The sequence below is a fragment of the Aythya marila genome (genome assembly GCF_965140915.1).
Source record: "Aythya marila genome assembly, contig: HAP1_HAP1_SCAFFOLD_1159, whole genome shotgun sequence".
NCBI classification, from domain to species: domain Eukaryota; kingdom Metazoa; phylum Chordata; class Aves; order Anseriformes; family Anatidae; genus Aythya; species Aythya marila.
In genome coordinates, this window is record NW_028136673.1 from 1260 (window position 1) to 13000 (window position 11741).

An 11741-nucleotide genomic window follows, 5' to 3' on the forward strand; every position below is an offset into this window, starting at 1 on the left:
GTCCCACAGCCTCAGCTGCCCCCCTCCCTATAGAGCAGGGGACACTGGTCCCCTATGGGGGCCCTATAGAGTGGGGGATCCCCTATAGAAAACCCACGCGAGCCCCCGCTAAAGGGGTTTTCCATAGGGAGAGGGGGGGGGAGGGGATTGGGGGGGGTGTCTATAGGAGGCTCCATCGATGTCCCGGGCTGGGAGGGGGTCTGGGGGGGGCCTATAGGGGTCTATAGGGGCGGCCATGGCCTCGGTGCCCGTGTACTGCCTGTGCCGCCTGCCCTACGATGTCACCCGCTTCATGATCGAGTGCGACGGCTGCCAGGACTGGTTCCATGGCAGGTGGGCACTGGGAGGCACTGGGATGGACTGGGAGGGGAAAGGAGGGGCGCTGGGAGGTGTAGGAAGGGACTGGGAGGCGCTGGGAGACGTGAGGAGGGGACTGGGATGGACTGGGAGGGACTGGGAGGGGATTTGAGGGGGACTGGGACCAACTGGGAAGGGACTGGGACCGACTGGGAAAGGACTGGGGGGACTGGAAGCCGCTGGGAGGGATCTGGGATATACTGGGAGGGAAAATAAGGGGCACTTAAGCCACTGGGAAGGGACTGGAGGGTACTGGGAGGGATTGGGAGGTATGGGAGAGTGGGGGAGCAGGGGACTGGGAGGAACTGGGAGATATTGGGAGGGACTGGGAGACGCTGGGGGGCACTGGGGTAATTGGGAGGGCTGGGCGTCTTGGAGGAATCCGAGCTCCTGTGCTACTGGGGGCAACTGGGAGGGGCTGGGAGCGCGCGTGGGGGGTACTGGGCTGTACTGGTCTGTACTGGGAGGCACTGGTGACGCTGTCCCCGCAGCTGCGTGGGGGTGGAGGAGGAGGCGGCGGCTGAGATCGACCTCTACCACTGCCCCCAGTGCGCCGTCCTGCGGGGGCCCTCCGTCAGTGAGTGCTATGGGGCCTATGGGACCTATAGGGGATATAGGGGACGCCCGGCCTGCGGGGCCATACGGGGCCGGTCGCCCCCTCGGGGGCCCTACGGGGCTGTAGGGGGCTGGGGGCAGCCCCTGTGGGCTTGTGTGGGGTGAGGATTTTATGGGACTGGGGTGGTATGGGGGCGGGAGGGGGTCGTATAGGGGTGGTTCCCCTATATGGGGTGCGGCTGGGCCATATAGGGCTGGGGTTGGGCTGTGTAGGGCTGGGTTTGGGCTGTATAGGGCCGGTGGTGGGGTTTATAGGGTTGTTTCCCCTCCCTCATAAGCATTATGGGGGCCATATGGGACCAGGAGGTTCTTCTGGTCCATATAGGGCCATATAGGACCGGGGTTGGGCTGTATGGGGCCATATGGGACTGGGGCAGGTTGGTGTGGTCCATATAGGGCTGGGCCTTGTGGGGCCACGCTTCCTGGCCCTTTATGGGTCCGTACGGGCCCCGTAGGGCTCTGTACGTGCCCGGCACGGGTCTATACGTGCCCCGGACCGGTCCATACGTCCTCACCCTATAGTGAAGCGTCGCCGGGCCCCCCCAAAACCGGCGCCGGTGGAGGTGGACGCGGGCCGCCCCGTGCGCACCGGCAGCGCCCAGTTCGTGCGGGAGCTGCGGGGCCGCACCTTCCCCAGGTGAGTGGCACCTATAGCGCCCGGCCCTATAGGGCCTATAGGGGGTCCTATAGGGCCCTGCGGGGTGCTGGAGCCGCTATATGGCGGCGTATGGGCACTGTATGGGTGCGGGGTCGGGTCCTATAGGGGGTGGCTCCCTCCCTGGGGTGGTGTGGGGTTGTTGTCTTCCGTCCCCTATGGGTGCTATAGGGGCCGGGTGGTCTTTGGGAGGTGTATGGGCCTTGTGGGGGGGCTGTGGTGCCGTTTTAGGGTGATATAGGAGCTATAGGATCTTAGGGGGCAGCGTAGGAGTCCCACCGGGGTTGTATAGGGGCTCCATAGCCTCGTGAGGCTCTATAGGGTCTCTGTACATTTTGATAGAGATTATAGGATTTATTGGGACTCTTTAAGAGCTCCATGGATTTCTACAGAAGCTATAGGATCTCTTGAGGGTCTATGGGCCTCTATAGGGGCTGTAGGATGTCTTGGGACTCTATGGGTCTCTATGGAGGCTATAGGATCTCTTGGGCTCTATGGGTCTCTATAGGGGTTGTAGGATCTCTTAGGGACTTTCGGGGTTTCTATGGTGGCTATAGGATCTCTTGAGGCTCTGTAGTTCTCTCTAAATCCTATAGGATCTCTTGAGGCCCTATGGAGCTATATAGAGGTTATACGATCTCTCGAGGCTCTGGGGTTTTATATAAGGCCTGTAGGATCTTTTGGGGCTCTACGGGTCTCTATAGAGGCTATAGGATCTCTTGGGGCTTCGTGGCTCCTGTAGGGCTCATTGGGGTTCTGTGGAGTGTCTTGAGGTTCTGTGGGGATTCTGTAGGTCCCATAGAACCTCCTGGGGTTCTATAGGGGTTCTGTGCCTCCCGGGGGGGCCCTATGGACCCCTATAGAGCCTGAAGAACCTCTGGAGACCCCGTATCTCCTGTAGGATCTCCTGGAACCCTATAGGATCTTCATTACAAGTTCCACAGGGTCCCATAGGGCACCTCAAGAAGCCCCACGCTCCGGAGATCCTACCCAGACCCTATAGCATCCATAGAACCCACGAGGACCCCCCTCACTTCTCTTTTTTCCCCCCCCAGTGCCGACGAGGTGCTGCTGAAGCCCAGCGGGGCGCAGCTGACGGTGGAGTACCTGGAGGAGAAGACCTTCAGCGTCCCCATCCTGGTGGCCCGCAAGGAGGGGCTGGGCATGACCTTGCCCCCCCCCACCTTCTCCGCCCGTGACGTCGAGCACTACGTGGGTGAGCTTTGGGGTCGGCGTCTCCCCTCCCTTCAAAAAAAAAAAACAAAAAAAAACCAAAAAAAAAAAAACCAGGAAAAAAAAAACACAAAAAAAAACAAAACCAAAAAAAACCAACAAAAAAAAAACCTTTTCTGACCCATTTTTCGTGGGCCAGGAGCGGAGAAGGAGATCGAGGTGATGGACGTGGGGCGCCAGGTGCCGCTGAAGATGAAGCTGGGCGACTTCGTCACCTACTTCTGCGGCACCCGTCGGGACCGCGTCCTCAACGTCACCGGGCTGGAGTTCTCCGACACGCGGTGAGGGGAAAAAGCCCCCGGGGCCTCCTGGTGGTCGTGGTCATTCTTGGGGGGCTTCCTGGTTGGGTTTCTCCTGGTCGTGGTTATCTCTGTGTTTTTTTTGGGTTCCTCGAGGTCGTGGTTATCTCCATGGCTTCGTTGGGTTCATGGTCATGGTTATCTCCATGGTTTCGTTGGATTTCTCAAGGTCGTGGTTATCTCCATGGCTTCCTTGGGGTTCTCCAGGTCATGGTTATCTCCGTGGTTTTCTTGGGTTTCTCCTGGTCATGGTTATCTCCGTGTTTTTTTTGGGTTCCTCGAGGTCGTGGTTATCTCTATGGCTTTGTTGGGGTCATGGTTTATCTGTGTGGCTTCGTTGGGGTCTTCTGGGTCATGGCTATCTCCATGGTTTTGTTGGGTTCCTTGAGGTTGTGGTTATCTCCATGGCTTCGTTGGGGTTCTGCTGGTCATGGTTATCTCTAGTGGTTTATTGGGGTCCTCATGGTCATGGTTATCTCCGTGGCTTCGTTGAGGTTCTCCTGGTCATGGTTATCTCCGTGGCTTCGTTGAGGTTCTCCTGGTCATGGTTATCTCCATGGCTTTATTGGGGTCCTCATGGTCATGGTTATCTCCGTGGCTTCGTTGGGTTTTTCAAGGTTGTGGTTATCTCCATGGCTTCTTTGGGGTTTTCCGGGTCATGGTTATCTCTGTGGCTTCCTTGGGGTCCTCCGGGTTATGATTATCTACATGGCTTTGTTGGGGTTCTCCTGGTCATGGTTATCTCTGTTGGTTTATTGGAGTTCTTCTGGTCATGGTTATCTTCCTGGTTTCATTGGGGTCCTTCTGGTCATGGTTATCTCCACGGCTTCATTGGGGTTCTCCAGGTCATGGTTATCTCTGTGGCTTCGTTGGGTTCCACAAGGTCGTGGTTATTTCTGTGGCTTCTTTGGGGTTCCCCTGGTCATGGTTATCTCCATGGCTTTGTTGGGGTCCTCCTGGTCATGGTTATCTTTATGGTTTTGTTGTTTTTTTCAAGGTCGTGGTTATTTCCACGGCTTCTTTGGGGTTCTCCTGGTCATGGTTATCTCCATGGTTTTGTTGGGTTCCTCGAGGTCGTGGTTATCTCCATGGCTTCGTTGGGGTTCTCCAGGTCATGGTTATCTATATTGTTTTTTTTGGGGTCCTCAGGGTCATGGTTATCTCCATGGCTTCGTTGGGTTTTTCAAGGTCATGGTTATCTATATTTTTTGGGGTCCTCCGGGTCATGGTTATCTCCATGACCTCCTTGGGGTCCTCCTGGTCATGGTTATCACCATGGCTTCTTTGGGGTCTAAGACGACCAAAATAGCCAAGACCAAGACAACCAAGAGGTCACGGTTATCTTTTTTGGCTCCCTTGGGGTCCTCCTGACCCCCCTCACCCATGGGACACCCCATGGGGACCCCCCTTCCCCTCCCCAACCGTGGTGGCCCCCCATCCCCACGTCCCCACCAAAACCTTCCCCCTACCCAAAACCCCATAACTCCTACGCCCCTCTCCACCCAACCCCTTGCCTCCCCCGCACCGTATGGGCCCCCCCTGCTAAAGGGGGACCCCACCCCATAATTTCTGGCCCCCCCCAGGCTGTCGAACGTGGTGGAGACCCCCCGCATCGTGCGCAAGCTGTCCTGGGTGGAGAACCTGTGGCCGGGGGAGTCGGCGCGGGAGCGGCCGAGCCTACAGAAATTCTGCCTGCTGGGAGCCCGCGACAGCTTCACCGACTTCCACGTCGACCGGGGGGGGGCCTCGGCGTGGTGCCACGTCCTGAGGGTATGGGGGGGGGGATTTGGGGTGGTTTGGGGGGATTTGGGGCGTTTTTGGGGTGGTTGGGGGTGGTTTGGGGGGGGTTTGGGGTGGTTTGGGGGGGATTTGGGGTGGTTATGAGGGGCTATGGGGTGGGTTAGGGTGGTCTGGGGGGGATTTGGGGTGGTCTGGGGGGATTTGGGGTGGGTTTGGAGTGGTTAGGGTGGTTTTGGGGGGGATTTGGGGTGGTTTTGGGGGGGATTTGGGGTGGTTATGGGGGGCTATGGGGTGGGTTTGGAGTGGTTTGGGAGGGGATAGGGTGGTTCTGGGGTCTGTGGGGTGGGTTTGGGGGGGTGTTTGGGGGTCTATGGGGTGGGTTTGGGGTGGCTTGGAGTGGTTTGGGAGGGGTTAGGGTGGTTTTGGGGTGGTTTGGGAGGGATTTGGGGTGGTTTGGGGTGGTTTGGGGGGTCTATGGGGTGGGTTTGGGGTGGTTTGGGGGGATTTGGGAGGGGTTAGGGTGGTTTTGGGGTGGTTTGGGAGGGATTTGGGGTGGGTTTGGGGTGGTTTTGGGGGTCTATGGGGTGGGTTTGGGGTGGTTTGGGGGGGATTTGGGATGGTTTGGGGTGGTTAAGGGGCCTATGGGGTAGATTTCAAGGGGGCATGGGGTGGTTATGAGAGTTATGGGGTCTGTGGGGGGGATTTGGGGTGGTTATGGGGGTCTATGGGGTGGGTTTGGGGTGGTTTGGGGGGGATTTGGGGTGGGTTTGGGGTGGTTTGGGGTAGTTTGGGGTGGTTCTGGGGGGCTATGGGGTGGGTTTGGAGTGGTTTGGGAGGGGTTAGGGTGGTTCTGGGGGTCTATGGTGTGGGTTTGGGGTGGTTTGGGGTGGATTTGGGGTGGTCTGGAGGGGATTTGGGGTGGGTTTGGGGTGGTTTTGGGGGTCTATGGGGTGGGTTTGGGGTGGTTTGGGGGGGATTTGGGATGGTTTGGGGTGGTTAAGGGGCCTATGGGGTAGATTTCAAGGGGGCATGGGGTGGTTATGAGAGTTATGGGGTCTGTGGGGGGGATTTGGGGTGGTTATGGGGGTCTATGGGGTGGGTTTGGGGTGGTTTGGGGGGGATTTGGGGTGGATTTGGGGTGGTTTGGGGGGATTTGGGGTGGTTATGAGGGGCTATGGGTGGGTTTGGAGTGGTTTGGAAGGGGTTAGGGTGGTTCTGGGAGTCTATGGTGTGGGTTTGGGGTGGATTTGGGGTGGTCTGGAGGGGGTTTGGGGTGGTTTTGGGGGTCTATGGGGTGCGTTTGGTTTGGGAGGGGTTAGGGTGGTTCTGGGGGTCTATGGGATGGATTTGGGGTGGTTTAGGGGGTCTATATGGTGGTTAGGAGAGCTTTGGGGGTTTATGGGGTGGATTTGGGGCTGCCCCATAACAGGGCGAGAAGATTTTCTACCTGGGGTTAGGGTGGTTTTGGGGGTCTATGGGGTGGGTTTGGGGTGGTTTGGGGGGGATTTGGGGTGGTTTGGGGGGTCTATATGGTAGTTAGGAGAGTTTTGGGGGTTTATGGGGTGGATTTGGGGCTGCCCCATAACAGGGCGAGAAGATTTTCTACCTGGCTCGCCCCACGGCCGCCAACCTGGGGCTGTTCGAGGCCTGGAGCAGCTCCCGAAACCAGGGGCAGCTTTTTTTCGGGGACCAGGTGGATCGCTGCTACCGCTGCCCCCTCCGCCAGGGCCAGACCCTCTTCATCCCCACAGGTAAGGGGGGGGCTCAGCTCCCTTTTGGGGGGGTCCCGGTGCTGTTTTTGGGGGTCCTGGGGGGGTTATAGGGGTCCTAGAGCGGTCTTTGGGGGGGATTTGGGGTCCCAGTCCCCTCCAGGGGGGGCTTTGGGGGTCCTAGCCCATTCCTCAGGGGTCCTGGGGGGGCACTGGGCCCCTCCTGGGGAGGTCCTGGGGGGGCTTGGGGGTCCTAGCTCCCTTTTGGGGGGGTCCCGGTGCTGTTTTCAGGGGTCCTGGGGGGGTTATAGAGGTCCTAGAGCAGTCCTTGGGGGGGATTTGGGGTCCCAGCCCCATCTGCGGGGGGCTTTGGGGGTCCCAGTCCCCTCCTGGGGAGGTTCTGGGGGGGCTTGGGGGTCCTAGCTCCCTTTTGGGGGGGTCCCGGTGCTGTTTTCGGGGGTCCTGGGGGGGTTATAGGGGTCCTAGAGCGGTCCTTGAGGGGGATTTGGGGTCCCAGCCCCATTTGGGGGGGGCTTTGGGGGTCCCAACCCCCCCCCGGGGAGGTTCTGGGGGGGCTTGGGGGTCTTAGCCCACTCCTGGGGGGGTCCCGTTGCTGTTTTCGGGGGTCCTGGGGGGGGTTATAGGGGTCCTAGAGCGGTCCCTGGGGGGGATTTGGGGTCCCAGACCCATCTGGGGGGGGGCTTTGGGGGTCCCAGTCCCCTCCTGGGGAGACTTTGGGGGTCCTAGCCCCCTCCTGGGGAGGTTCTGGGGGGGCTTGGGGGTCTTAGCCCACTCCTGGGGGGGTCCCGGTGCTGTTTTTGGGGGTCCTGGGGGGGTTATAGGGGTCCTAGAGCAGTCCTTGGGGGGGATTTGGGGTCCCAGCCCTATCTGGGGGGGGCTTTGGGGGTCCCAGTCCCCTCCTGGGGAGGCCTTGGGGGTCTTAGCCCCCTCCTGGGGAGGTTCTGGGGGATCTTGGGGGTCCTAGCTCCCTTCTGGGGGGGTCCCAGCCCTGTTTTCGGGGGTCCTGGGGCGGTTATAGGGGTCCTAGAGCAGTCCTTGGGGGGGGATTTGGGGTCCCAGCCCCATTCGGGGGGGGCTTTGGGGGTCCCATCCCCTTCCTGGGGGGGGGTCTTGGGGGTCCCAGCCCCATTTAGGGCCTCCTGGCAGGGGGTCTTCTGTGTCCTCCACCATTTTGGGGGTCCTTGGGGGCTCTTGTGGGGTGTGTGGGGTTTTTTTTTGGGGGGGGGGTCCCCGAGCTGTTGTGCCCCCCCCCCAGGTTGGATCCACGCCGTGCTGACCCCTGTCGACTGCTTGGCTTTTGGGGGCAACTTCCTGCACAGCCTCAACATCGCCATGCAGCTCAAGTGGGTGGGGGGCTTATGGGGGGGGGGGGCTTGGGGGGTCCCGGGTACCCGTGGGGTGGGTTTGGGGGGGGGCCCTGAGCAACCCCTGGGGTGATTTGGGGGGCTGCGGGGCAGGTTGGGGGTGTTATGGGGTGGTTTTGGGGTGGTTTTGAGGGTTATGGGGTGGGGTTGGGGGGGTAATGGGGTGATTTGGGGGGGCTGCGGGGCAGGTTGGGGGTGTTTTGGGGTGAATTGAGGGGTTATGGGGTGGTTTTGAGGGCTATGGGGTGGGGTTGGGGGGGTAATGGGGTGATTTGGGGGGGCTGCGGGGTGTTATGGGGTGGTTTTGGGGTGGCTTGAGGGGTTATGGGGTGGTTTTGAGGGTTATGGGGTGGGGTTGGGGGGGGTAAGGGGGTGTTTTTGGGGCCGATATGGGGTAATGAGGTGTTTTGGGGTGTGTTTGGGGGGACCCTGAGCAACCCCTGGGGTGATTTGGGGGGGCTGCGGGGTGTTATGGGGTGGTTTTGGGGTGGTTTTGAGGGTTATGGGGTGGTCTGGAGGGTTATGGGGTGGGGTTGGGGGGGTAATGGGGTGATTTGGGGGGCTGTGGGGTGTTATGGGGTGGTTTTGGGGTGGTTTTGAGGGTTATGGGGTGGGGTTGGGGGGTAATGGGGTGATTTGGGGGGCTGTGGGGTGTTATGGGGTGGTTTTGGGGTGGTTTTGAGGGTTATGGGGTGGGATTGGGGGCTTAATGGGTTGTTTAGTGGGGAATATGGGGGTAAGGGGGAGTTTTGGGGTGGGTTTGGGGGCGTTAGGGGTACTATGGGTACCTGGGGGGGGGGCTTTGGGTACTTTAGGTGATCGGAGTGGATTTGGGGGTGAATTTGGGGTGATTTGGGGTGATTTGGAGCTGTTTTGGGGTTGTTTTTTATGGGGTCATGGCACAGCTCTGAGCGCCTGCAGGCTGCTTTGGGGGGGCTGCGGAGCACTTGGGGGGCACGGGGTGTTTAGGTGGGGCGTTTTAGGGCTCTGTGGGGTGTTTTGGGGTATTTTGGGGTGTTTTGGGGCGTTTTGGGGTGTTATGGGGTGCTGTGGGGCGCAGGGCGTACGAGATCGAGCGGCGCCTGAGCACGGCGGAGCTGGGCACCTTCCCCAACTTCGAGACCATCTGCTGGTACGTGGGGAGGCACCTGCTGGACACCTTCCGAGGTGGGTCCGGGGGGGGTCCCGGGGGGGTCCCAGCCCCCTTCTGGGGGGGGTTTGGGGGGTCCTGGGGGGGTTTTGGGGGATTCTGGGGGGGTTTGGGGGGTCTTGGGGTGGGTCTCAGCCCTGTTTTGGGGCATCTGGGGGTCCTAGACCAGTGCTTGGGGGGGATTTGGGGTCCCAGAATAATTTGGGGGGGGCTCTTGGGGGTCCCAGCCCCGTCCTGGGGGGGTTTTGGGGGGTCCTGGGGGGGTTTTGGGGGATTCTGGGGGGGTTTTGGGGTCCTGGGGGCTGGTCTCAGCCCTGTTCTAGGGGTTCTGGGGGTCCTAGACCAGTCCTTGGGGAGGGATTTGGAGTCCCAGGATAATTTGGGGGGGCTCTTGGGGGTCCCGGTCTATTCCTGGAGGGTCCCAGCCCCCTCCTGGGGGGTCCTGGGGGGGGTTTTGGGGGATCTTGGGGGGGTTTTGGGGGTCTTGGGGGCGGGTCTCAGCCCTGTTCTGGGAGATCTGGGGGGGTTCTGGGGGTCCCATACTAGTCCTTGGGGGGGAATTGGGGTCTCAGGATAATTTGGGGGGGCTCTTGGGGGTCCTGGTCTATTCCTGGGGGGTCCCAGCCCCCTCCTGGGGGGCCCTGGGGGGGGTTTGGGGGATCCTGGGGGGGTTTTGGGGTCCTGGGGGCTGGTCTCAGCCCTGTTCTAGGGGTTCTGGGGGTCCTAGACCAGTGCTTGGGGGGGATTTGGGGTCCCAGGATAATTTGGGGGGGGTCTTGGGGGTCCTGGTCTATTCCTGGGGGGTCCCAGCCCCCTCCTGGGGGGGTTTTGGGGGGTCTTGGGGTGGGTCTCAGCCCTGTTTTGGGGCATCTGGGGATCCTAGACCAGTGTTTGGGGGGGATTTGGAGTCCCAGAATAATTTGGGGGGGCTCTTGGGGGTCCCAGCCCCATCCTGGGGGGGTTTTGGGGGATCCTGGGGGGGTTTTGGGGGGTCTTGGGGTGGGTCTCAGCCCTGTTTGGGGGCATCTGGGGGTCCCAGACCAGTCCTTGGGGGGGATTTGGGGTCTCAGGATAATTTGGGGGGGGTCCTGGGGGGTCCTAGTCCATTTTTGGGGGGGTCCCGGGGGGGTCTTGGGGGTCCCAGCCCCTTCCTGGGGGGGTCCCGAGGGGCTCCAAGCCCTATTTTGGGGTATCCTGGGGGGGCGTTCTGGGGGTCCTAGACCACTCCTTGGGGGGGGCTTTTGGGGTCCCAGAACAATTTGGGGGGGGGATCCTGGGGGTCCCCAGCCCTATTTGGGGGTCCGGGGGGGTCCCAGCCCCATTTGGGGGTCTCTGGGGGGGTCCCCACCACCGTGCCCCCCCCCCAGGGCTGCGGGAGAACCGGCGCCCCCCCGCCGCCTACCTGGTGCAGGGGGCCAAGGCGCTGACGGCCGCCTTCCGAGCATGGACCCGCCGAGAGGTGAGGGGGGGGGCCCTAATTTTTTTGGGGGGGGGTCCCCAGAAAATTTGGGGGGTCCCCAGAAAATTTGGGGGGGTCCCCAGAAATTTTGGGGGTGATTTGGGGGGGGTTCTGGGGGGATTTGGGGGCTTATTGGGGGATTTGGGGGCCCTGGGGGGGCGTTAGGGAGGGTGGGGGGGGGTCTTCAATTTTTGGGGGGGGGTCCCAGAAAATTTGGGGGGTCCCCAGAAATTTTGGAGGGGTCCCCAGAAAATTTGGGGGCGATTTGGGGGGGTTCTGGGGGGATTTGGGGGCTTATTGGGGGATTTGGGGGCCCTGGAGGGGGGATTAGGGAGGGTTGGGGGGGTTTGGGGGGGCTGATTTTTTGGGGGGGGGGTCCCAGAAATTTTGGGGGGGTCCCCAGAAAATTTGGGGGGGGTCCCCAGAAATTTTGGGGGGGATTTGGGGAGGTTCTGGGGGGATTTGGGGGCTTATTGGGGGATTTGGGGGCCCTGGAGGGGGGATTAGGGAGGCTGGGGGGGGCTCTTCAATTTTTTTGGGGGGTGATTTTTTTTGGGGGGGGTCCCCAGAAAATTTGGGGGGGTCCCCAGGAAATTTGGGGGGGGTCCCCAGAAATTTTTGGGGCGATTTGGGGGGGTTCTGGGGGGATTTGGGGGCTTATTGGGGGATTTGGGGTACCTGGGGGGGGGTTAGGGAGGCTGGGGGGGGCTCTTCAATTTTTTGGGGGGGTGATTTTTTTTGGGGGGGTCCCCAGAAAAATTGGGGGGGTCACATGAAAATTGGGGGGTCTATGGGGGGATTTGGGGGGGTTCTGGGGGGATTTGGGGGCTTATTGGGGGATTTGGGGGCCCTGGAGGGGGGGCTAGGGAGGCTTGGGGGGGGGTTGGGGGGCCCTAATTTTTTTTGGGGGGGGTGGCCCAGAAAATTTGGGGGGGTCCCCAGAAATTTTGGGGGCGATTTGGGGGGGTTCTGGGGGGATTTGGGGGCTTATTGGGGGATTTGGGGGCCCTGGAGGGGGGATTAGGGAGGGTTGGGGGGGGTTTGGGGGGGCTGATTTTTTTTGGGGGGGGGTCCCAGAAAATTTGGGGGGGTCACATGAAAATTTGGGGGTGTACGGGGGGATTTGGGGGGGTTCTGGG

At 60.8% G+C, this 11741-nt stretch overlaps 1 protein-coding gene across 1 annotated transcript; it reads left to right on the forward strand.

Annotated features, from left to right (window-relative positions):
- Positions 1-206: 206 nt before the first annotated feature.
- LOC309891628 (histone lysine demethylase PHF8-like) lies at positions 207-10614 on the forward strand (the record flags this gene model as incomplete). The annotated part of the gene is made up of 10 exons (XM_082785974.1): positions 207-333; positions 849-934; positions 1495-1609; positions 2683-2843; positions 3000-3141; positions 4743-4929; positions 6488-6650; positions 7885-7972; positions 9054-9160; positions 10511-10614. Coding segments are annotated over exons 1-10 (1251 nt in total), but the record flags the coding sequence as incomplete, so codon positions are not given.
- Between the last annotated feature and the right edge of the window lie 1127 nt (positions 10615-11741).